Consider the following 26428-nt stretch of genomic DNA (forward strand, 5'->3'; position numbering starts at 1 on the left):
TCCTATAGGAACTGATTGGAAAACCACGACACATAGGACCAGTAATAAATAATACAATACCCAGGATGAGCTGTACACAGTTGTGGCTGAATTAGCCAGACGTTCTTCATATTTATTACTTATAACCAGGAGCTGACTGGACGGCTGCCCGGTCAAAGCAGTCAATCGCGCAAGGACCCGGTGGACAACCTCCTCCATGACTGGTTATTTTCTCCCTCCATGCTAGCAGTTTTTACATGGCACAGTGCCCACTGACCTTTTCATCTTCAGGTATAGGCACTTTCTGATCAAAGTAGGTGGTAAATTCATCTGTGGAGTCTGAAATGTGTGGTGGTGCTGTGCTGCTGCAAATGGTGCTAACGCCATCCCCAGCAGAATCTTCTGCAAAACAACAACAGAAGTCTCGATGAGCAGACTGGAGGGTTGGTAGAAAGATGCAATCAATGTTCGAGGCAAGCTCATTCTGTTGCTCCCTTCACCCAAAATGAGTCTAATGCCAAGTGAAAATATTGTACTATGGCACTCACTATGAGGTGTAGTATAGCAGACAGAATATAATGCATTAACCTCCAAGAGTTGGGACCCAATTGTAGTAGAGTCCTGACCTTACTGAACCTTCCAGCCACAGTATCCAATCTGTGAGGACACTTTTTGATCCTACAGTATATAAAATTATTGTGGGAACATAGGAGGTAAATATGGCAGAGTACATTGCACATTAAAAGCAAGAGGCATGTGATTCATTATAATCACATACTGCCTTCATTATCTTAGGACACAACCCTATGGGATTGCTGCCCGTTAGAGGGAAACTCTGAGCTCAGAGGCTTCCAAAAATCCTATGCCCTACTGGGCATAGGCAACCTCCCACTCCTCTTCTAAACCTACCCATCCCCAAGCCCCGCCAGCAAAGCCTCTGAGACCATTGAGCTCAATTAGTGAAGGGGAGGGGTGATGGAGAGGCCAGAGGGGAGAGGAGATTCCGGCCTCTCCTCTCCCCTCTGGAATGCCCCCTTTTTGACTCCTATGAGGTCATCAGAGGTCGCCATTGTAACCTCAGAAAATAGCCACCACAATTCTTTCTGTGGTGTTGTGAGGGGAGGAATCTGATGTCTAATTATACACACACACACGGTCATAGGAGTGTCTACGGCCTTGGGAAGTATCCAAAATATCCTATGGTCCCTGGGATGCTCTCCCAGGAACCATCGGATTGCTCTGTACTGCTCTTTAAAGACAAAAGCTCCGGAATTCTATATCCACTTAACTGGAAGTAAGCCACATTAAAATCATTGTTATTTACTTCTGAATAGGATTACACTGACTGTCAGGCGTTTTAGCGAGAGAAGCTACTTACATATCATAAATATTGTAAATAAATAAATAAATAGCATCACCTAGACTATCCATCCCTCAACAATGTACCAGGTTTCATAATGCTTAAAACCATCTAAGCCGTGCATGCATTTGAGTGTGTGTATGTTTTATAGTGTTTCATGACAAAGATGCTTATTCTCCAATTCCTTGAAAAGGCTATTTGCACAACAGAACGAAAGCTGAAATTTGGCATACACACATATACACGCTAAAGCCCCAATTGTCAGAAAAGACTGAAAATTGAAGTTTTAAAGATCTCTCTCAACTCAGGACATGAAGTCTATTGCCTATTAGTAACCAGTCTGCACTAAAGCATAGAGCACACCAACCTCCACAAATGAGAGAACGAAGGGAAATAAGAGTGCCTTTCACACTGCTCAACAATCCCACCCACAATGGCGATGGGGAAATGGGGAGAAATGGAACATTTGTATTGTTTGCTAGGAATCTGTACATAATACATGCAAATAAATAACAATGCTTTCAAAGAAAGGTGACTCCACCCCCACAAGAATTTATGGCTCTTCCATTTCACATAGACGTTGTCACTTGTAAGGATGGTTCCAAAATTTGGGGTCCTTGCAGTCCACAACCTGCAGCAATCCCCACATATGACAGGGACCAGGGTGAGCTTTAAATTCTATACGTGTCAAGCAGGGATCCACAGGGTTGTACAGTGACCAAGGGAGGTATTTCTTTTCTCTGGGACTTTCTGTACTTCCAGTTGCAGGCTAAAACTCCCATGAAGCATGAAGCCGAAGAGGCTGCTATCTGGACGCATGAGAACATGAGTCCTCTTTTTCAAACCAGATGATTAAAGTAAACAATTTGCTCTCCCTTCTACTTAACTGTTATTTAACTTAATCAATTTCTCTCTCCTTTCTTTCACTGTCTTCCCTTGCTCTCTTTCCCTTTGTCTGAAGTTCTCTTATCAAGTTTGCTTTGATCATTGAGTGAACTACAGAGATTTTAACCAACTCTACTCCGGACACACAAGTGCCCATAAAGTATTCAAACACTCCTGAACTAAACTTCATGGAACAGCTGCGCCTTCATACCTTTCTCATGGTCTTCCCAAAGGAATCCGATTGGTCACAGCTGGAAAAATGCTGGGCTGGACAGACCTTTGGTCCAACCAAGCAGGGCTGATCTTGGGTGCAAATGTTCACCCTTACAGTGGATCTTGCGGCTTCAGTTCTCCCCAAACCAAGCTGATTTTTAAGATAAACAAGACAAACACACTTAATTCAGGTACAAGGCGCAACTTGCACTTGGTTTTATCCATGGAAAGTGCTAGAGAGGGCAGGCTCAATTGACTCTCCCATCACCTGGGAAAAAATATATCAAAAATTGCTGTGTAGGCATATCTCCAGAGAAGGAATTCACAATGGTTTTCCTTAAAACAGTTTTCTCCCCCACAAAGGGAAAAGTTACAAGAGACTGAAGAGAGTTTAACATCAAGTTCTGAAATGTCATTCTACCGCCTCCCCTCCTATTTCAGTGCTCTACTGTACTCACTCTTGTACTCAAGCTTGTATTCTCCACGTGGCATTGTGCTTCTGCTTGACCAAGAAAGCAGTACTCCACTTGTACTGGCCTCCTTAGATGTGTAGAAGTGACCAATTTATATTAGAAGACAGAGCAATAATAGATGCACATACGCACACAGCTTTTCTATTGCAACAATGAACTTGGCTTACTCCTCCTACATCTCCACCTTCTAAACCTCCCAAATAAGAGGAGATGCCACTCAGCAGAGAGCTGTTTACATGGTAGATTTAAAGCAACAGCCACATTGTGTAATGAAAACCACTGCCACAGGAAGAATTCCACCCCGAGAAGAGCCAAACTCACCTTGCCCAGCTAGTTAAACAAAGATGAGAACGTCTAAGGAACAGTATGTAGCACACAGGACCAACCTGTTGCCAGCAACTTCCCTGAAGTTGCATCCTGAAAGATTGGCTGCATGACAAAAATGAGTAAGCAACTGCAAGACTTTGGCAGACAGCAAGAATCTGGAATGCCCTCTTTGGTGTGGAAGGCAGAGCAAATAGAAGTCAGTAAAGGAAGGATTCTGTTCTACGAGAAGCACAGGGAAACAACGGAACAATTTCCGTTTACAACCAGCCATGCGGGATTGCTTGCTGGGGACCAACATCAGCACGAGGCAACAGGCTGATAGAGTTCTGGAGTGGTAAGGGGAAATTTCAGTCTGGAGATTTGACTAGATGACAGGGATTTTCCCAGCCCTAATCTTACCTCTGTGACAGTTCAATGACGAGGCAAGATTTAAGCAACGATCTCTGATCTGCTGCTCTTAGAGGCAGCATCCAAAATGCTTCAAACGCTGCTTTTTGTTGACCCATTTGTGCCGGCAAGTGCATGTCCATACAAAATCACCTTAATCGTTTTGGGTCTCATCCATTTTTCTTTGAGGCCAAAGCAGCTGCCCTTGGGTCTCTCATCACCCATTGCTCTACTTTTATTTCCCCTCATTGCCACCCACTTTATAATACACCTCATCTGCTTACAACCATGTGCCTGCTTCCTGAAAAGAATCAGGTGGCAAAAACCATCCATAATTCCTTTCTCAAGTGACCAAAAGGAGGAAAGCTGGAAACACCAGACTACCTCACCAGAAGAGGGGCGGCAATGCTGTGAATGCAGAGCACAGTTTTGACTCTCTCAGTTGTCCAGGGTTGCCATCTTGTGCCTAGTAGAAGCACTTGGTGCTTCTGACAGCTGTACGAGAGGTAGATATTAGGCAGCAGCACCATTTCCCAAGACAATGCAATGATGGGGATACTGTGCCTGTTCAGTGGCTACTCTAAGCAATTAGATTAATAATAAATATTGTTTCATTAATGTTCTTTGGTTTTGTTTTCACCATCTTAATGATTTATTTTAAATTTGTTGTGCACTGTCTTGTTGTTTTTTTGGCAAAAAGGGTGGTATATAAATATGTATTATTATAAATAAAGATATTCAAAATTGTGCAATGACTACTCAAGAATTAAAGCAAATAGATTCTCATGCCATTAGAAGTTTCTGCTGAATTCAGGGTCTTTAGAAGCTTGAATATTTTAAGCTTTTAACTTTGAAGTCCAACAGACAAGAGGTCAATCATTACAATTTTCCTGGGGTTAAGAAATGGGTCTTTTCTACAATTATTGGAACATGATTAATGGGGGAAAGGTCCACCACGTGATGTCAGTAAAAATACTGGCAGAAAGAGAAGGAAATTATTCAAGCCATCTTGTGTTTGTGAATCATTCTGACCAGTAAGTGAGTAAGAATGAATGAATGGTCATTTTAGATTATAAACTTAAGAGGATTGCTAAATGTCATAAAGAACGTAAAAATGGTTTGAGGTAATGACATGGCCCAGTCAACAAGAAAAATTCAGATTCTGCATTGTCTGGTGGGAAAGGAAAGTATACAAGCTCAGCTGCATTGAGATTTTAATCTCCACCTTTTATTGTTTAACCAAACATTTGATCATTTCACTCACATGAAGCAACCTAGAAAATATTAACATTATCACATCAAAATCCAAAACAAACACTTAAAATGCACTTCTGGCCTGTTAAAAACAACTACCATATAAATCTAAAAATTACTTTGCCACTTTGATGATAGGTCCATCTTGAATAATACCAGAAATATTTGTGCAGCAAATTATAAGAAAATATTTACAATTTACTACACTAGCTACAATATGTGGCACTTGTGGCTTTCGTGCAACGTCTGCAAATTTGGCAACTCCATCATCATGCTTGACTTGGTTAGCCAACAAATGCTTTACTTTAGATACATCACCAATATTAGACACACTACTTAGCAGGTTCCTCACAGACCCATCATGCTAAATATTTTCAAGTGTTTAGGCAGATGCTGCTCTCCTGGGATTTTGGAGAACTGGCTCTCTAGCCAGAGAAGTGGAAATGGTGGTGTCCTGCTTGGAGAATAAGGCCTTCCTACACAGCAACACATGGTAGCCTCTGGGAAGCAAATCCTTACATTTGGAGGATCCTCAGGAATAGAGCGCTCTATGGAAGGGATGGATAGGCTGCCAGGAGAAGTGGGGAGTTAGGGAAATCTCACACCTCCTTTGCCTTTCTCCTTGGCACAAAGAACCTCTGAATCCAACCCATTATGAGGACACTGTCTGAATTTTGAGGGCCTGGAATGTCATCTTTTGTGAAAGGGCTGTAACTCAGCGTTAGAGCATCACCATCGATTCCATGAAATTTAAAGAACAGAAAAAACTGTTGAAAAAAATACAAAATGTGACCAGCATAAAACCTACTGCTACTCTCAAACAAGAAACAAGACTTCCTGTTAGCCAAAGTAACACAAAAAAGGAACACTCACAAGAGATTTAGTAGTGAGGTGCAGCTGAATTACATTTTAAGTGGAGCATTTAGAACAGTAACTGATATTTAGTCCCCATTTATCATGGTTACAAGGTAGAAATAGAGAATTAACCATGAGCTATTCTATTCCCACTTATAAATATTTGTGTTGATTCCTCCAACCCTATTAAGAAAAATGTACTCTGTCATGACCAAGTAGAGGATTCCATCATCATAGGTTAGTGGTGCTCTTTAAAACTGTAACTGTTGTTAGGTGCAAGAAGGATTTACTCTACAAAAAATTAAATTATCTCAGACATCCCATCTTGTTTGACCTTCCTTAGCATAACTGAAATTCAGAGGCAGAACCAACTACTGAGTAAGTCTTGAGAACACATAGAGCAGCTTATGGTCTATATGACAGTGCTTCTAGCTATATAGGAAATAAGGGTAATTCAAGACAAACTGAAAAATGTTCATTACAAAGACTGGGAGGTGGTGATAACGTGATCGTACAGGCCATAAAAATTATCTTGTGGAACATTGCTGGTGGTTTTAACAAGCTGGCAGATAAAGATTTTCTGGAATATGCCTCCCAGTTCTACATAGTTTGCTTACAAAAGACTTTGTCTCATGAGGCCCAGCTCTGGGGGCCCAGTCATTCCTAACCCAGCCCTTAGAGAAAGGCAAAAGAAGGCCACAACCCAGCCTTCCCTAACCTGGTGCTGGTACCCTAACCTGATGTCCTTCACGTTGTTAAATATGCTGGTCCAGGAGCTGGAGAGCTCCTCACCATTTCTTCCAGATTACTTTGACTTTAGGGCTACAAACCTATACATACTTTTCTAGGTGCAAGTGCCACTGAACTCAATGGGAGTTACATCTGACACGTATAAGATTCAGCTGTAAATTTATTTGCATAAATATTTCAGAACAGCCGTTTTTATAAGGATACTGTTGTTTTCATGCTTTTTAACTTTGTATATTTGTTTTTAATGTTTACTGTTTTAAACTTTTGTAAACTGCCCAAAGTATATAAATGCAATAAGTAAATTAATTAATTAATTAATTAATTAAACTGTATTTTGTATAAATTTAGTGTTCATGACATCAACATCTGGGAAACTCTCAATATATGATTGACTTTAATGCCAGACTAGGAATTAGTGATATTTGTTCTTGCTATCAGTATTATTATTTGCAGGCTTCTACTACTTTTCTAGTTATAATTGCAAATACATTTTTAAAAAAGGTATTAGCAATACAGAGATTGTGAGGATATTTGGGTTCCTCTTCAATGATATTGAGGGTTTTTCACTGGGATGGCCCATAGTATAGGAAGATGTTGGTTGAATCACTAGATCAATACAGTTTTGCCTTTCTCTGGTAGGAGCTATGCACTGCTATTGAGGTTAATATTTCCAATTTCCTTCCTCCACTCAATGAAAAAATAAAGTAACCATCAGCTTCTTGGCCAAACTTAAGCCTTAGAGACTGCTTAAAATGCCAGCATATAAACAAGGGCAGTGCAGGTTTTGGAGAACCTTTATTTTGATTATCATATGAGCCACCTTGAAGGTCCTACATTGGGTGGAGGCTTTTCATATGAAGCAACCTTCCCCAACCTCCAGATATTTTGGACTACAACTCCCAGTACTGCTGACCATTGATCATACTGGCTGAGACTGATGGGAGTTTAAGTATAAAATATCTGGAGAGTACCAGGTTAGGGAAGGCTGATATAAAGAAAAGTTGGGAAGCAAAAAGGGAAGGAAGCTCTGTTTAATACCAGCTTAATTCTGCTGAGAAATATCCTTGTGGAAATTAATGGCACCCTAAACCTCTATGAATCTGTGATCCAAAAGCACAGCCCATGCAGATTAATTCCAAAACGCCCTCCCAAATGTAAATGTAAATTAGTACGATAGCTATACGAGGACAAAACAACTGGATTCAGACAACACAACAACTGACACTCAAGGGTTGAGTATGGTTCTAGTGTGGGCTGTAATTGAATTGTGGGTTGTTGAAATATGCGTTGTTTTATTGTCTGAACCCAGTTGTGCTAAAAAACCATGGTTTGTTAACCATAAGCAACCCATGAAGAAAACCCCTGATTTGTTGTTGGGTTGTCAGCCATAGTTCTTCCACAAGGATATTCCTGCTCTGTTGGAATTAAACAGAACCTCCCCACTTTTTACTTCACAACCTTTTTTTATAAAAACTTTCCCCAACCTGTTGCCCTCCAGATATTTTGGTCTTCAACTCCCTTCGGTTTCAGCCAGCATGGTCAATGGTCAAGTTTCCATTATGGATAAAGCCTTAAAACATGCAAGCTTCTAAAAACTCAATTTAATAGAAACATCTAATGGGCAAAGCACAGTCGTTTATTAGCTTTACTCCTTGAGAAGCCATTGCACAACTTTGAATATATTATTTATAATTAATAATAATTATGCAGTAACTGCAACAGTAAGTGCTCCGAAAAAGAGCCATAAAAAGGGGAGAATAGCTTGAGACTTGAGGAAGTGCTGAAAAGGTGGAGAGCAGTGTCAGTTCAACGCTTAAAAGTAACCGAATCATATAGCCAAGGGGGAGATATTGCCCCCTCGGCTTTTGGTGCACCTACATTTGCCACTCCCGCACCCTTTTTTTGCTTTTTAATTGACAACTTGGCAATTGGTCCCTGGCAACTTTGTGAAAATTAGCCTATCTGCAGTCTCGCCTTGTCAATTTCCAGGTATGCGGATTCTGCCGTGAAGGATACTGGAAAACTGGCTGAAGGACAGAGTGGGAAGGAGGGGGAGAACAAGCCAGAGGGAGCCCAACTGACCCTCAGGCACATTGTGGGTTGTTCTCCGAACAATCCATATTGGGTGCATTTGGACAACACAATAGGTGGGTTAATAGTCAACTCCACAGTTGATGATACTCCCCACACGACATGATTATAATCAACTGTAGTGTGGATTAAGGGCAGTGTCAAGTTGACTATTAGTTGACAGTGTGTTTGATTGACCCACACCCCTCCCTCCCTCTCTCTCTCTCTCTCTCTCTCTCTCTCTCTCTCTCTCCCCCTCAGTCCTCCTGCTGGTATCCTATCAGCCATTGCAAGTTCTGCCAGCTGGACTAGAGCGGCCACTGCCACTTTGGTCACTCTTGCCAGGGGATTCTGTAGTTGCTGAAAATAATCAATTGCGTGTGACAAATAGTCAACAGTGCCTGACACATGACATGATAACCAACTGTTGTTCAAATAATCAACTCTATACAACATTGGTTGTTATGACCAAATAGCCAACCATGGTATGAAAAAGTTCTGAAAGACGACCCATTTCCCCTTCCAACAAGACATGCTGCCCAAATTCAGACAATGCAACAAGCAGTGGTTATGAAAAGGCAGTGGTTATGAAAATTGTGCCTGGTACGTGCTGTGATTTGAATAGGGATTATTTTGATCAGACAAACCAGATCACCCTATTTAGAAGGACTATGGGCAGATCTGGAACAGGCTTCAGAGGACAGAGAACTGCCATAAAATTCTAGCATTTCATGGCAAAAAGACAAGAGAGGTCGAAAAATTGGGGCAGATGTTCAGTTTATGTCCAAGAAGCAGGAAATGCACATTGGCAGGGCCAGCGCTACCACTAGGCCAATGAGGCAGCCACCTAGGGCGCAGACCTCAGAGGGGGCTGAGCTGGGCACCCTCGGATCCCCCAAGGGGGAGGCCAGGGGAGAAGCGCCACCCCCGGGGTCCAGGGGCCGCCCGCTCTCCACCCAGGCCCACTTCGAGCCGTAATGGCCGCCTGCAAGTATATGGCCAGTAGAGGAGCAGCCAATGGGCATTGTGGCCGATGTGATGTCAGAGTGGTGCTAGAAAAGGTGCGGAGTCTTGCGCTGGGCTGGGACTACAATGGTTCCTGCCCAGATCATGGCTCTTCCTCCAGCGCTCCCACTCCCGCCCACCCCCATTCCTTGGTCCAGAGCAGCCGCCGCTACCAAAGCAGCAGCAGCAGCAACCGAGGCACAGCAGCCATGCCTGCCTGCTGCCTAGAGAAGGGCGCTGGAGGTGGATCTGGTGTGTCCAGCCACCCCCGAGAGCTGCCCAGCCTCGCACATAGGCCTCTGGCGGCCCCGGCTGGAGCTGGAAGTGGGTAGAGCACAGCTAGCGCCGCCTGTCAATCGGTGCACGCCAGGCCCCACAGAGGTGCAGCGCGATGCAATGACGCTGCCCGAGCCGCCGTCCGCTTGGCCTGGCCTGACCCGACCTCGGGGAGGGACGCGAGCCCACAGGAAGGAGGCGAGACGGGGCAGTTGCGCTGGAGGCATGGCACTGTCTCGCGAGTAACCGGAGCACAGAGACCCAATTTTGGGGTGGGGTGCAAGTAGCTCGCCTTGCCTAGGGCACAAAATAGTCTAGTGCCAGCCCTGCACATTGGGATCTTCTATGCGCAAAACTTGTGCTCTACCATTGAGCTATGTTCCTTCCCTCTCAGTGTATATCAGGATAAATTACAAAAGAATTTGAATGTAACCCATAAAAACACTGAAAGGCTTATGTTCTAATCAGAACACTTCACATGGACACAACAACTGAGATTAGAGTTGACACAGAGAGCCAGTTTATCCGCGTGGGTCCACTCTATGAGAGGAGAGAGACGAGGCTGCCGGCTGCTTTTTTTATTCGGAAGAGGCCTTGTCTCAGAATTGTAGGCTACTTTCCTTTAACAGTGAACAACATATAGGGTGTCCATGCCATTACATGCAAACAACAGGTTGCTGCAGCCTTCAGCAGGCAAGACTATTGAGACACTCTGGGGAAGAAAGAAAAATTGACTATCTCCAATAAATGCCGGAATTAATATGTTTATTCTAACACTGGTACATGAAGAGGGAAAACAAGTTACGTAAAAACACAAATAGAATTGAAAATTTACCATATAATGGTTCTCGGTCCTTCCCCGGTGCCATGGTGGGAGCTATCTCTTTGGAATCTTTAGAAGGGGTCACGTTAACTGCAAAAGGAAGCAAATCAATTAAATCAAGTATTAGGGAAAGGAGTAGAGGCTTTATCCGGCTTTGTTAATTATCAGAGAGATAATTTTATCTAGCTTTCTGTCCATCCTCTTCCTCCCCTTGGAAAACTGGTGCTGAGGGAAATAAATATAGTAGAAAACACAGATTTGCAACCATGGGAGAAAAACTGATGGGAATGAATGGCACACGGAATCACACGGCCAGTGTGTGTATCATTTAGAGAAATGGAGGATGTTGGTGCACTGAGATGATACAAAAACTAAAAGAAAAGGATGCTGGGAGTATGGAAGATCTGTGGTCCTAAAACCTTTGCCTCCCCACTAGCTCAGTTTGCAGATATGCCATGAAATGGAATATCTAGCCTATGAAATCCAAGTTGAAGGGACTGTAAAGGATTTAGCATCCAATCTTACATCATGTGGATGGACTTGTCCTACAACAGACCCTGCACACCACTTATCCCACAATGTGATGGAAACAGAAAACAGGAGTCAACAAGGTATATTGCCACAAGATGCCCACAAAGCATGTCTTCTCAACTAGTTTTTGTCATAGTTAATACTTTGTAGGTTGGCTTACTTCTTTGGTTCATTTGGAGCTAAGGTTCATCAAGCAATCAACTCTAAGCAAAGGAGCACAGTCTCCACTATTTATATACTGTTCATTCCGATTAATATCTAATCCTTCACCAATATTGTATCATAAACAAAAGAGCCAATTCTTGAACCTGATTTGCAGACTACACAGATACAGAAAACCTCAGTGCACTAAGTGGGAAGCCTGGCTGCAATCAAAGGGTGTTGAATATTTCCTTAGGAGTCAGCACGCTTGGTTTCATTAAAATTGATCTCCACGTGTCCCTTTGCTTCATCTTAAAGTGTATGTACAAAGAAAATACTGAAAAAAGGCTGGTGAATGGGTGACACATTCTCAGAGTTTGTGGATTCGCCTGCCCACCCAGCTTCACATACTCCTCTTATTCCCACACTGTAGAAACAGACACTTATGAATGCCGTTTTCAGAATTACTAAACTTGACCACAAAATCTGATTGCAGCATTACAGAGAGAGAAGAAAATTTTCCAGAAACTTTGAAGTGTGCACAGCCGGGGGCGGGGGGAGGTGCATCTTCCCACCCCCTAGTTTCTTTTGGGGAGGGGAAACAGAAATTTTGGGGGAAATTTAAAAGTATGTAATAGTTTCTTATTAAACCTAAACTTAGTTTACTGCTTTAACATAAAACGTATAATTTTGGCATGTAAAATTGCACTATTTGGCATATTTTTTGAAGTTTACAGAGCAATCCAATGTGTGTTTACTCAGAAGACCCACTCCTAGTGGAGCTTATTCGCAGATAAGGAGGCATAAGGACTGCAGCTTCAAAAGAATACAAGCAACATTGTGAATACCGTATTTCTTCGATTGTAAGACGCCATCAATTGTAAGGCGCATACTAATTTCAGTACCACCAACAGAAAAAACATCCCTAAGACACACCCATGATTCTAAGACACACACCGTTTTTAGAGATGTTTATATGGGGGGGGGAAGTGTGTCTTAGAATCGAAGAAACAGGGTACATCTAATACTAGAGAGAGCTACAAACCGCTGCCCTGTATGCTACCTAAGAGTGAAGTGGGGTTGACAATTTTTCCAGCGCTTCATTTTTCCATGGAAAAATTTCTGTATCATAAGTTCATTAGTAACAATGAAAGGATGCCAAATGCAAATACAGTATTAGGCAAGCTTGGCCATTTTCAAAGTTGTAATTTCCCCCCCAGGTGATTACACTTTGCAAGTATGTGAGAGAATATATATGTGTACATATATAATGTCACTGAAATACATACAGGCCTCAATGAAAAATGGAACTAATAAGGATTGACAGAAAAAAGGAAGTTGCCCGAACAATCTCAGTGGAGGAGAGTTGAACTCTGTTAAAACAGATGAAATAAATGCTGACTGAAGGATACTGGGAGCTGAGGTCACCAGATTGTTGAAAAGTACCTTTGTTTCTTCCTAACATTAAAACAATAATTTGTAAAGCAAGTATTCCAAGGAAAATGTTCACATAACTTAACATTTAATTCTCAATAAATGTGATTTCATTTCCCCACTCAATTATTTCAGGTCAAATACCTGTGGTCTACCGGGACAAAAAATTAACATGGGGTACTTTTTTTTTTTGCTTTGTTTATTTTATTTGCATTTAGTACACATTCTAAACTACATCATTTTCTCATGCTTTTCTAATGCAAACTGAAAAATTTCCAATGCGAATGACCCTGTGCAAATTAGGCTATTTTGCATTTAAAAATCTGGGAAATTTTCTAGTTCAACATTTTCCAGAAAATCCATATCACTGTAGCAAAGCATGTCTGAAAAATAGGGGGGAAATGAAGTCAAAACCAGAAAACGCACACATTTTAGAGTAAACAAAAAGTATTATTTGAACAGAAAGAGTCTCATACGTCACAATATTAAGAGCTATCAGCGTATTTGGACACTGACCTGGTGTAAATATCTCAATAAACCATGGTTCCATCACGATAAGCCAGAGTCCTGGAGGAACCCTGGCTTATTATGTATAAGCAGTGTGTTCATGCATGCTGGTTGACTACAAGCCGCTTGCAGCAGGAGCACTCAGGCAACGTTTACAAGCACAATACTGTTAAATGTAAAGCCAAAGCTCTGGAGAAAGCATGCCTTATTGTCACATGCAAACCAACCCATTGAGAATTATTTTTATTACAACACTGCAAACATTTTGAGTGCTGTAAATGTGTACAGTATACACAAGAATGACTATTCTCTAATGCTGTGGACTGAATAAAATCTACACAAATCTACGGCTTGGGACCACAATACCTGACGGAACGCCTCTCCCGACGTGAATATACCCGGTCACTACGTTCAACATCTAAGGTCCTCCTCCGGGTGCTTACTCCGAGAGAGGTTCGGAGTGTGGCAATGAGGGATAGGGCCTTTTCAGTGGTGGCCCCCAGACTGTGGAATGATCTCCCTGATGAGGCTCGCCTGGCACCAACGCTGCTATCTTTCTGGCGCCAGGTTAAGACTTTCCTCTTTGCCCAGGCATATGGCGGCACATCCTAATTACCCACATGTTTAGTTTTTAATCAGTTTTTAGTGCTTTATGTGTGTATGTTCTGTGTTTTAAAGTTTTAAATTTTGTATACTTGTTTTTACTTCAATTTTAGAATTTCTGTAAACCGCCCAGAGAGCCTTGGCTATGGGAGCGGTATATAAATGTAATAAATAAATAAATCCTTGTCTTGAAAAGCATTACACTTGCTTCAAAAGAGAAAAGATTTCCTAGGAGTTTTTCTCCCTGGGTTTCCCCAAATGTTCCATTTTTCCATTGGAAAAGTCCTTCCCAAAAACGTTTGTTCTTCAGTAACCTTCCTACGGATCAAACTAACTTTTCAGAACCTTCAGTGTTTCTAATAAATACTGAACTCTGCACAGCTCATGCCCCTGATGGTGGCGACTTGTGCCAGCCCTTTGATATGGTTGGAGTTTACTATTCTCAGCATGGGATGCAAGAGCATGCATGTTTTAGATAAGGCAGGTTTATGGGATGCTCATTCCCTTTACAGGCAGATTGTCTCTTTCAGCTTATCTTGGCCAGTTTTGTTAATGTAACACTACAAAACTACTTTGCAGTATTTTGTAGGGCTGTGCAAGGAACCTCCCCGAACTGCTTTGTGGCCCGATCCGGAAATTTCAACCTGCTCTAGGCAAACCCAAACTCAGTGGTCATCCTAGAAGTGGAAATATTTTAGATACATGCTATTCAGGTTTTCAAAATTATTTTTGTTTGTTTGCTTAGGAATTGGGGAACAATAATCAGAGAAAAGTCTATGTTTAGAACTGATTGGAAGCATCTTATAGACTTTTTTCAGGATCTAGAAAACAATTATTTGTTTATCTGTGGATTCAACAAATAAGAAGATAATTTTAAGACTGCAGAAAGAGGGGAACTTGGAATTTTGTAACTATAAGCAAGGGAAAATATGGTTACTTATTTTTGAAGTAGAGAAAATCGGAAGTCCATCTTAATTTTGTATGTTTTCTTTGTGGGTTTTTGTTTTTGTTTTTTAGTCTTTTTTATTATATGTTTGTTAGTTTGTTGTGAAAATAATAAAAAAATTAAAACACGAAAGGAATTGGGGAACAGATATGAGGGAGGGGTGAGGAAACTAGAGATAAAAGGCAGAGAAAGCAAGCATACAGGAAGGCATACAGCGTGGGGCCAGTACTTCAAAGCTCTACAAAAGTCAAAGGAGTAATCAACCAAGGCAAAGCTCGTTTTGAATACTTGTACACTTCTTACTTTTTAATCATATCAATCAGGAGCATTATCTTCAGAAAATAGATGTGGGTGGCAGGAGCCAGAACTAAGCCCATGCTTTCCCTCCGTGGAGATACATGTGAAAACATGTTATATAAGGGAAGGCAACATTCACATGGATTAGCAAGCAAGGTGTGAGCAGAAGCGGATAGGAATTTAGTTGGCTTGTGAATCTTTCCTTTAAAATTAAAGTTTTACACTCCAGTTTAAACTCTTTTCTCTTTTCAGAAAGTTTGCCTCCACAAATATAGTTCCATAAAAAGGGGAAGGAGGAGGAGAAGGATCCCACAAGAATTGTCCCATTCTGAACTGATCAAAAAGAACGGCTAAGATAGTCTAGTGGTTCTCACATTTTCCCGAAGGAATCTGCAAAACTGCCTATACAAACACTTCTTCTGGAGGTTAGATCCAGCACACACCAGTATATACTCCACCAAAGCCAGACCATAATTGTCCTCATTCAATCAGATCTTATCTATTTACTGCTCGATTAAACAACATGCACCACTTGAAGAATTTGCCTTAAGGGCAATAGCCAAAGTTTTGAACTTGCAGTAAAATGGATGCCAAATCCCCAGCAATTTCAACCCACAGCTGTATTTAAGAATGCAAGAGTATCCTGCTGAATCTGTCTAAAGGGCCTATCTAGCCCAGTAACTTGTTTCCCATGGTGGCCGGTCAGATACGTCTGAGAAGCCCACACATAGAGCATGGAAACGTGAGCACTCCTCTGTCATATTGCCTCTGAATTTCAAGGTGCCTTTTACTTATCATGGCTAATAACTGTTGACAGACCTATCCACCATGAAAGTGTGTTTTCCCCTATTAAAGCTATCTAAGCCAATGGCCATGACCAAATCTTGTGGCAATGAATCCCATAATTAAGTGCACATTGTGTGAAGAATCGCTTCCTTTTCTGCCATCTTGAACCTATTGTCAATCAAATTGGTTGGGTGACCCCAAGTTTTAGTGTTATGGAAAGGGTGAGAAGGAGCTCTATTCACTTTCTCCACGCCATTCATAACTGTATTGATCAGGGGTGGGAAGCTTGTGGCCCTCCAGATGTTTTGGCCTACAATGTCCAGCATCCCCCACCATTGGCTATGCTGACTAGGGCTGATGAGAGTTGTAGGCCAAAACATCTAAAGGGCCACGAATTGTCCACCCCTAAGATAAGACCTATATCAAGTCCCCACTGGGTGTGTGTTTTTCTAAAGTAAAAAGCCCTAAACATTGTAAAATTTTCTCAGAAGCGAGTTGCTCCTGCTTCCCGATCATTTGGTGGATATTTTCTGCACCTTTTCCAGTTCTGCAATATGTAAACCTTCCAGATGTGACCATAAAATAGATTTGTATAAAGGCATTACAATACCAATGGTTTTAGTTTCAATTTCTTTCCACTTGATTCTCAGCATGGAATTTGCTTTTCCCCCAACACGAAGTTGCTGTTTTCATTGAGCTATACCACCACAACTCCCAAGATCTCTTCCCTGGGCAGCCACTGCCAACTCAGACCCCATCAGTCCAGGCATGTGTTTTTGCCTCAATGTGGGCAAAATCCGAGATGGTGCCCCAGCAACAAACATACATAATGGCACCCACTTGGACGTGCCATTTTGCACATCTTGCTGATAAAAGTGCTTCTCCACGGTTAGAAAACACCCTCCATAAAGCTGGGTGCAATTAAAGGAGCAGCAAAGCGTAGGCAGTAAAGCTATCATTTAAACTTTACTGTCCTTTAAATGTGTTATTTCTGAGTTCTGGTTGCGACCGCAAGGTGGGTGAAATGGCATGCCCAAGAGATTACTCTTGTGCATGTGGAAGACATACACATGTGCAAGAGACACCGTCTTGGAAATGAATAGGAATATATGAACCTGCCTTATGGTGAACCAAATTATTCATCCATCTAGCCTAGTAATGTCGACTGAGTGGCAACAGCCTTCCATGGAAGGCTTTCACAGCTCTACTAACCACAATTCTTTTAATTGGAAATGCTAGGAGACGAAACAGAAGCCCTTCTGCATGCAAATCATATGCTCTGCCACAAAACTGTGGCCAATTTCTCAAAGGCCATTTCTTACCATCTCTCAAATGGGTGTGCACATATGGCAGACATGGGCAACACCAGCCCATGGGCCACTAGGATGGGTAAAAATGGTGAGGGCAAGCTTGGGCCAAGAAGCAGAAAGGGCAACATTGGAAAGAAAAAGAGAAGACAAACTTGTCCAGTGAGCATCTTCTTGTATTCTTATACTAAGACAGATATCCCATACCCCACTTACCTGGCAGTAAGCCCCACTGAACTCAATGGAACATATTTCTAAGGAGACATGTATAGGATTGTGCTGTTAACCTCAAGCTGTCATGGATACTGGTCATAAGGGAGATCCTATATGGGAATATTTTAAAGATATTCCCTCTATAGGTAAAAAGGAAAGCGTGCAAAATATATACAGCGAGACAAAGAAATGCAAAGCCTGCTTGTAAGAATGAAACAGCGCAAATAAGACTCAGATTGTAAATTAACATGATTTAATGGTCGGATTTGCACCACCATATAGGAAATATATTAAACTTGATTTAAATCAGTGGTTTTCAACAGACCATAGCCCATTTTTTTTAAAAAAACTGCACAACCAACAAAATGGTGCTTCTCTGGAGCTACAGAGCAGTAAAACTGATAAATATGGCTTCTTTTAACCGTTTTAGCACTGCAGAGTGCTTTGTTGTCAAATTTCGTTGGCAAACCAGAAATCTATGTATTTTCCCTCCTAGTATGGCCTGCAGATAGGGAGTGTCAGGGGAGCAAAAACGGTCCCAAACCTCTCATAGTTGCCCACCCCTAACCTATGGGAGAGTAGAGTGAACAGAAAATGGGTCAAAAGCCCTCACCAGCCTTGAAATTCTCTTTGTGGGAGTGAAGACAATTAAGTTTTATCTGGATTGCGTGCCTAAATGAGTTCAGAGTCACAAATAACCTGAAGTAGGATAACAGTGCTGTTATAGTCTTTGTTGTTTAACTCTTGGCAGACAGACCGGTTGACTAAGAGATGGTTACGGTCTGAGTGAAACTTGGCTCTGTCCCATCTCTGTCATGGACTCTATGTGTGGCCTTTGTCAAGCCAGGAGCTCTCTCCTCAATTCCCCACCTCCTTCAGCATTGGGAGGGTGAGCCCAATAACAATTTTAAGACATGACAGCCCAATCCTTTTGCGTGTCTACTCAGAATTCAATAGGGCTTACTCCTAGATAACTGGTTGTAGTGCATCCTGAAAGTTTAGGTGGCAATCCAAGGCACGCTTACAAGGAAATATGCCATTTAAGTTGATGAAACAAATACATCCGTTTTTATGTAACGTACTAAAATACATGCTATATCTTTATATAGAGGCCATTCCATAAGATGATATCAATTATAATATGCAATGAACAATAAAAGAACAATTGCCTAGATATTAAAAAACAGGAAACCTTTATGCTCAACTCAAGGACAATGTCATCAAATTTAACATTCAAGACAAATACATCAGTGACCCTGTTCACGCAATCAAAATAGCCCACTGTGGCTTATTTAAGCCATGGTGGGCTGAGGTGCATACCTGGCAGGATTTGAATATTCACCACCTGGCTGTGGTTTGTCATGTTCTGCGAATCCATGCAGCAGAGGTTGTGTGAGGGTTAAATAACCTTGTGTAACCCTAGAATAGACCATGGATTATGCAAGGGTTGTTTAACCTCTGCACATGCTGAAGTCCACCATGGCCAGTACCGACTGATAACATTAACAGATAATTTGCACGACATGAAACAGTGTTAGTGCTTCTCCAAATTACCACATTCTCTTAATCGCTCAGCAAAACTCTGTTTACAAGACCAAATCTACTGACCCTAGCTGGAATTTGCCATGTGAGAATTTAATATTGAAAGCGCAAACAACTGCGATGTGCTCTTTATAGCCTACCACACACTATTCCACTCTAATCTTGGGTCAAACACTCATGCTAAATCCCTATAAAGCGGAATAAGTAAAAAATTACTTAAAGAACACTTTCATAAACGGATGCAACAAATTAGAACAGTCATATTTTCCACACTTGAACCTATAAACACCACTGAATGAACTTCATATCTCTAGATTATAAAGATTAAAAGTCATGATTGTCTATAGTACCTATATAAAGAGATAAACTCAGTTACTTCCTAAGGAGCGGGGTGGGGGGAACGTTTTTAATTTGGAAAACAAACTTTTATTGAACACTACCGGAAACTATTTCCTAGCGCATTGCTGGTTCAAGCTAGCTTACTGCCTAACCAAACGTTTTATGGGCAGTATCCAAGTTGACACAAGCACCATTGTAAATTCTGTTGTGCTACTAATATCCATAGCTGGCACGATGAATTATCGAGGGAATCCCATGGTGCGAGCTAATGCTATTACTGTTTCGCTAGAGGTCCCTCAGGCTAGCGCAATGCAATTTACATTAGTGCTTGTGTCAACTTGGATACTGCCATATTTATTGATTCAAAGTTATTTTTTAGGGCACCTTTAAGGATGGAACCCTTACATTTTGCCACTTCTCCCTGCTCATCCACCCTCCCTTTCTTCTTCCTGCCGGCACATCTTGCTATACACTGCAAATATAAAAACTGGCACATAAAATGATAGCTAGAATACTATTTTTAATATTCAATTTAAATTTCAGCAGTATTATGAACAACAAACAATATTAACAAGCCGAGAGTGAAAACAGAGGAACGAACTAGCTCCAAGAATATTTTATTTCATTACATTATTATGGAAGCTGCAGTCTTGACTAAAAAACTGACTTGGTAAATAGGGAGAAAAGAGGGGCTGCTTAACTTTTTCCTTCTTTGGTCATTTTCCTACTCTACCTCCCCACCAACACACACACACACACACAAACGCTTTAACTTCGTAGAGCGTGATTTTGATCTGGTTTGCATGAAGAGACGAGGTCTTTGGTAATTTAACCCAAGATGAGCTGCGGTGTGTGCTGGGTGCATGTGGCCAGAGTTTTCAATATGCAACTCCCGATCACAGCGAATGGGGGGTTGCACTGTGTCATGCAAACCCAGTCATCATAGGTTATTCAAGAGTTAGTGCTCACATAACCCTTAACTGGTAGTAGGGTTATGTGAGGGTGGTTTAGCCCTTGATTAACCCACAACACAACCCAGCCCCCTATCACCCTGACCAGAAGTCGTATATACAAAATGGTGGCCACACACATCACAGCTCATTGTGGGATAAATAACTCATGATGAGCTAGTTGTGTCATGCAAAATGGCCCTTTGAGTCAGAAAATGGCCAAAGATGAAAGAACTAGGCAGTGCCTCTCCCATCCTCCTCCACTCAAGGTTCAGCCTCTGTGGCTGCTTTTAGTTTATTTTAAAAGGGGGGGAGGGGGGGAGGGAATACACGTGATTGAGCATCAAAGGTAGTTTGGCCCAAAGACAAAACACACTATTTATTTAAATTAGACTGAGACTTGAACATGTAGAGAAACGCCTAATAAATTGACACAAAGCCCTGATTTGTTTTTAAATCTAGTGTAACTAGGGAAAATTGTAGATACTGTTCAAAGAGCCCTACACCCATGATTATTACTGAGAAGAGAGGTACTGGAACTTTAAAACATTTATTTATTATTTATACAAATGTATTGACCACCCTATAATTAACGTTCTATGGGCAGTTTAGGATTAAAACAAACAAAATGAAAATAAAAAACCCTAAATCCATATGGAAGCATGATGTGTTTTGAAAGCCAGGGCTGGGCAAAAAGTAGGTCTCGAGATGTTTTGGCTTCCAACCCCCAGAATTCCTGATCACTGGCCATGCTGGTAGGGGCTTCTGCAAGTTAAAATCCCAAACATTTGGAGATCTACCTTCTGCCTACCCCTGTTCTAAGTTGCTTTCCTTGGTATTGAATATATCGGGACACAGCATATATTTCTGCAGTGAAGTGAGCTCAGCTTCCTCCTGTATTTAAAATCCAGATGCACTGATTAGCAAATTAAACACTAATTCAGTTAATTTCTCTCCTCTGCATATGCTTCTAGCTCACCTTTGGAGGAAAAAAAAGCATTTACATTCATTTAGTTGAACATTCAATCCTTGCCTTATTTAAGGAGATAAAAATACTCCTGTACAGAGGGGTGGGGTGGGGAAATGGCCTGATGATGTCATGGGACAGTAGGCAGTCAGGGCTGTGCCCAGCTGATTTTGGCTGCAAAAAGGAAGAGAACAGGATCCCCCTTAGTTCAATCATTAAGAAGGCTATGTCTGAACAAAATACAAGTGTGCTTCAACATATGCAGGATGGCCCCACGACTGTTCTATATGTCAGAAAGAGGTGGCTGCTAACGAGGAAGGAAGTGAAGAGGAGCAAACAAAGGAAGAAATCCAACAGTAAAAGCAAGAGGTGTGTGGACCAGCCACATGCTGCCTCCTCCCTGACTTGGCACAAAGGTTTGTGCGCGTGTATATGCAGTCCATATACATGCAAGTCATCTGCTGCTGCCCTCCTAGCTTATGTTCCTGTGGGCTACTTTAAAAGAAAAAAACAAGCAAGAACTCATGAAAGCTTTCCACTAAGATCTCAGAGCTGGAGTACTATAGCTTGGCACCCCTTGAATTTGATCATACCACATGGGAAGTGACAAAAATCACCTCCTCTCCTGTTCTACCCACGGGATTTCTCTGCTGGAACAGAAGCCTTCTGGAGATGGAAGGAGTCCTTCCATTCACACAAGGCAAAACCTGGATCCACCCCATAGTTTCTCTCCTTTTATGTTAACTATAGGCAACAAGCCTTTTAAATCAGTACCATAAACTGGACGTTTTTATAGGCCAGCAGAAGAAGCATGACTCTTTTAACCTACAGTATTTCTTGTTAAAGAAGCGTTTTAGGTCAGACTAACTCAGCGCCTAACTTGGTGCCCTCCAGATGTTTTGGACTTTCATTTATTTTTAACATTTATATACCACCTTATTTGTTAAAAAGCCATCAGGATAGGGAATAACAATTTAAAACAACAAAACTGTAACACAATAAAAAGAACACTAAAACTGTAAAATATTAAAAACCACATAGTTTAAAAGGCTAAATTAAAAAGATGCATCTTCACACTCTTTCTAAAAGCCAAGAGAGTGGGGGCCCAAGTAACTAACAACCTGAATAGCCACAAGATTATGATTTCTCCTGTGAAGCAAACCTAAAAGAGCTATGCCCCCCCCCCGCCCCACAATCTTGAGAGGGATGTGAAATCCCCTTGGCACCCAAAGACTCTTGCCATGCAAACAAATACTTGCCTCCTCACCAACCCTGGTCCAGAATAAGTCTGAAAACCAAGCAGTTAATGCCCTAGTAAAGCGAAGAGGGGAGTAGGCATCTAAACCTTGTTGTGAATTTTGCCCCCTCCCCATTTTTACTGAAATGGCACTCCGGACACACGGGGATTGTGCCTCAGCACACACAAACAACAGTCCTGCGAGAATGATCACCAGTCTAGTGCCTGAACACTTGCATTACTACACACTTTTGCAGCCAGATAGCATGTGATTCTTTGAAATTAAGAACAGCAACAAAAAATATTTAGCTCACAGCGCTGCTGTACAACTTTGATGCTGCCTTTTCAGTCAATCCATGCGTAATGTCTGGGTCAGGGCTGCAGGGCCTTTTTGAAAGCAATAATTACTATTCTGCCAAAAAGGGCCTTTGGGATAGTTACTTCTCCTACCAAAGGTTTCAAGAGAACTAGAAAGGCCTGAGAAGGAATTAGTCATTTCCCTGTAACAGAACTGAACAGGGGTCATGTGTGGCCTGGACTAGAGAAATAGCCTTATTAATTAATTTATTTTAAAAAAGCAGCACCCTCTTGCTTCAGTCCAGAACACCCAAATCCCTATCTCACCACCACCCCTCAAAAAAAACCTGTAGCCTGACCCACACTGCTCAATGACATCAGCAAAGAATATGGGAAGCTAAGTACTTTTGCCATAATGCTGCTCACCTACAACTGTCCCCACCCTTCCATCAGAATGCCTCAACATTTGTACTGCCCTCATGTTGAGTTAGCAAAATTGCAAGAATGGCATTCAACTCAACCCTTCTAGAGATTAAGTAAGCTTGCAGACAACTGCTTTAGAGAAATGATAAATCTGAGAGAGGAAAACATGCATACATCCACCAGGGGTATTTTGACCTCTCATTCACCCTGAAATTGGGCCTCCTTTACATGAAATGCTACACAGTAAGCATTTCATGCAAATGAAAATAAGAACACTGCAGATCCATGATAAAGGGTTAAGAATTGGAACAAGATACAGGCTCCCAATGGAATCAGACCATAGATGCACAAACTGCAGCATTATGTTTCTGACAGGGACTAACATACCTCTGGAAAACTCTCAAGCAGGGAACTAAAGTTATGGCCCTTGCCTGCTTGTCCCGAACACTTGGTATTCAGAAACACACTGTCTGTGCATGGAGATTTTAGCTGTGGGGTAAGATGATGTGTCCCTATACACTTGGAAACTTCAGAAATAAAACAGTGGCCTTGATGCTTAAGAGTCTAAACAGATGACGAGGTTTTAGACTTTACTCTTACCTGGAAGTAAATCCCACTTTAGTCAACTGCCTTTGTGTCTAAGTAAACAGGCTTCAAATGGATTGTAAAATGTTTCAAGTCACATGCAGTCACCTCTGCTTAGTTGCTTTTCCCAGAGTGCCCCCTGTCTTTCTAGCCCAGTCTAAAACCTGAGATGGACTGCTTTGCAAATCCTTGGTATATACAGGAATACAGGCTATGGATGGATCCACTGGGGGAAGGTTAGGAAGGGAAGGGGTAAATTATCATAATCGGGTCATGCTGACTTGCAACTCTGTTTCGTTTGGGGAGGGATCTCTCCCTTCTTCTGCTGATTTCACATACTAAGATTATCCAGGCTTGCTCTGGCAAAATATCAGCATAATAGCAGTATTCCATTCTCTCCAATCAGACACTTGGAAATGTTTGGACAGGAAGGCTCCTGCTTCAATGCAAACACCAGACAAGTTCCAGGCAGAATATTCTCTCCTACCCCTAGCACTCTTTTAATGCATGCTTTTGTGGCCAGGTGGAGATGCTAAAGTACATTAGTAAAGCGGGGGGGGGGGGGGGAGAGTAGCTCATCCAGATTCCTCGACATATATACACGTACATATGCACCCTGTAGTGTAAGATGACCCCGGTAAACCCCACAGGGGAGGTTTGGCAGCTTCGAATGGGAGATAACTCCAAAAGGCATCGGTAAATTGGAATAGAAGAAAGGAAATGCAGGGTGAGGAAATACAGGATGAGGAACTCGCCCCCATGAGAAAAAAAAACTTCCTTTAAAAAAGCACAGACACACGCACCCAAGGTCAGGTCCCTGGGATCTCCTTTAAACCAGGTTTTGTGGCGCTGCTTATTATGTCCTTGTTCTAACCACCCTTCATTAAGAACGGAAAAACACAGTTTAGAAAACACCCCATCCCCCGGAGTTGTGGTGTGTGTGGGTGTGTTTGTGTGGGTGTGTTTTAGTAAACACAGTCTCGAAAATATATATTTGGCGATTTCTAAACTTATATTAACGTACCTACTTTTTTTCTTTTATCGCATAACCTTGCTCATTTATACAAGCCTCTTCTGCCTGTGATATACTCTGACGCTTTCAGACTTTTAAGTATACACGGTAATAATAGTCAACAGAAGGATATTAACCACGAGACACGTGGGTACACGTACACACGTCCAAGCTACACTCCCCCCCAACCCACGAAGGACACCCGTGTCTCTCCACCCTGCTGAAATTAACTCCGGTTCAGCATACGTGCAATTCAGCCACGAACGAAGGCACCCCACCCCGCACTTTTGGCACCTCCTCACCTCAGCCTGAGACGCCCCACCTCCGGCAGCGTTTGCCGCCTGCCATGGCCCGGCTCTGGCGAGAAAGCGGCCAGGCCCCGCCTCCCCCGAGGCTCGCTGGACCACTGAGGAGAGGAAAGAGGGGCTCCGCCGCAGCGAGGGCGCGCCCCCTGGCGGAGCTCCGCCAAGAGTGCATGAAATCAAGCTGTTCTTTCCAGCAACCTTGGAACCACCCCCTACGGTGGGGTGGGTGTCGCCGTGGCCAGAATACCCAGGGCTAGCAATGGTGTAGTTAGGGCCGGACCCCAGGGGCCCGCAGCCCGAAATGGGGGGCAAATTACCACCCAGAGAGTGGCAGGGGATCAAGACAGCGGCCATCAGGCTGGCATCAGCAATTATCCAGCCAGCCCCTATGTACCTGATTACAGAAGCTCATATTATTATTTTTAACTTTAAGATACACATACCCTTTTCTACAACAAAATGGTGCTTGTTGCCAAATAAATGTGCTTCGCATAAAGGCAGCAGCAGACACAAATTCCCGTTTTTATTTATATCCATATTTAGTCGTGATGACGCTTAGATTTCAGTGAGTTTAAAATGTGAAGCTGCACATGCTCAGAGATGTTATTCCTTTAAGTCAGGGTTAGCAAATATTGTGTGTGTGTCCCCTCTAACATTTATCGGGAATGTAGCAGCAGTTGTAAAGCATGGAATGGTGTGTGAGAGTAGAAGAGAAATGTTAGCTGTATGCTTTACAGCTGAAGTACTAAAACAACAGCTATCAGAAGCGTAGTCCCCACAAGACTTTTAAGTCCAGGGTCTAAAATTACCTAGCTACACCACTGAGTGTCTGTGGCGGTGGGTAGGTGTTGATCCCAAATGCAATATTTTCCTTTCCCCACTGGGAAGAATAACAACGTTCACTTACATTGGAATTAGCAAGTAGGGCCTGCAACAAAATGTTGCAGTATGGAATACTTCTGTTCAGGTTGCCAGCCAGCCATGCCCATTTCCATGAAACTCCATTCCATCCCCAGCCCATCCTCTCCTCAGTTTTTCATCCTCCGGAACAGTCAGACAGCATTCCATATGATTGAGCACACACAGTCCTCCTTGAACTGTTTTGAGGAGAAGCACTTGGAGATTGAGTTCAATATTAGTACCACTTTTGATGTAAAAGACCCCACCCCCACTTTATACATAAAGGAATCAGACATGGGAACACGCCTGCCCACATCACATTTAACCCAATCGCCCCAGGCTGGAAAGTGTCCAAACTTACCTTGAAAAGCCTCCAAGAGATAGGCGATTCCATAATCTTCAAAGGCAACCACTTAAATTGATGGTTTTGTTCAGATCATTATTAGGAA

At 42.2% G+C, this 26428-nt stretch overlaps 1 protein-coding gene across 2 annotated transcripts in view; it reads right to left on the reverse strand.

Moving 5' to 3' along the window:
- SLC11A2 (solute carrier family 11 member 2) overlaps positions 1–25156 on the reverse strand; it is a 74100-nt gene extending 48944 nt beyond the window's left edge. The window contains exons 1-3 of one of the 2 annotated variants that reach the window (XM_063119731.1): positions 25077–25156; positions 10670–10747; positions 257–381 (exon numbers count right to left, since the gene is read on the reverse strand). In XM_063119731.1, coding sequence (XP_062975801.1) covers positions 257–381; positions 10670–10703 — 159 coding nt within the window. In that variant the 5' untranslated portion in view covers positions 10704–10747; positions 25077–25156. Of the gene's footprint in view, positions 1–256; positions 382–2895; positions 3139–10669; positions 10748–25076 lie in introns of those variants that run through there. The other variant, XM_063119732.1, reaches the window with a different exon arrangement.
- Between the last annotated feature and the right edge of the window lie 1272 nt (positions 25157–26428).

This window comes from Elgaria multicarinata, chromosome 3, assembly GCF_023053635.1.
Source record: "Elgaria multicarinata webbii isolate HBS135686 ecotype San Diego chromosome 3, rElgMul1.1.pri, whole genome shotgun sequence".
Taxonomy (NCBI): domain Eukaryota; kingdom Metazoa; phylum Chordata; class Lepidosauria; order Squamata; family Anguidae; genus Elgaria; species Elgaria multicarinata.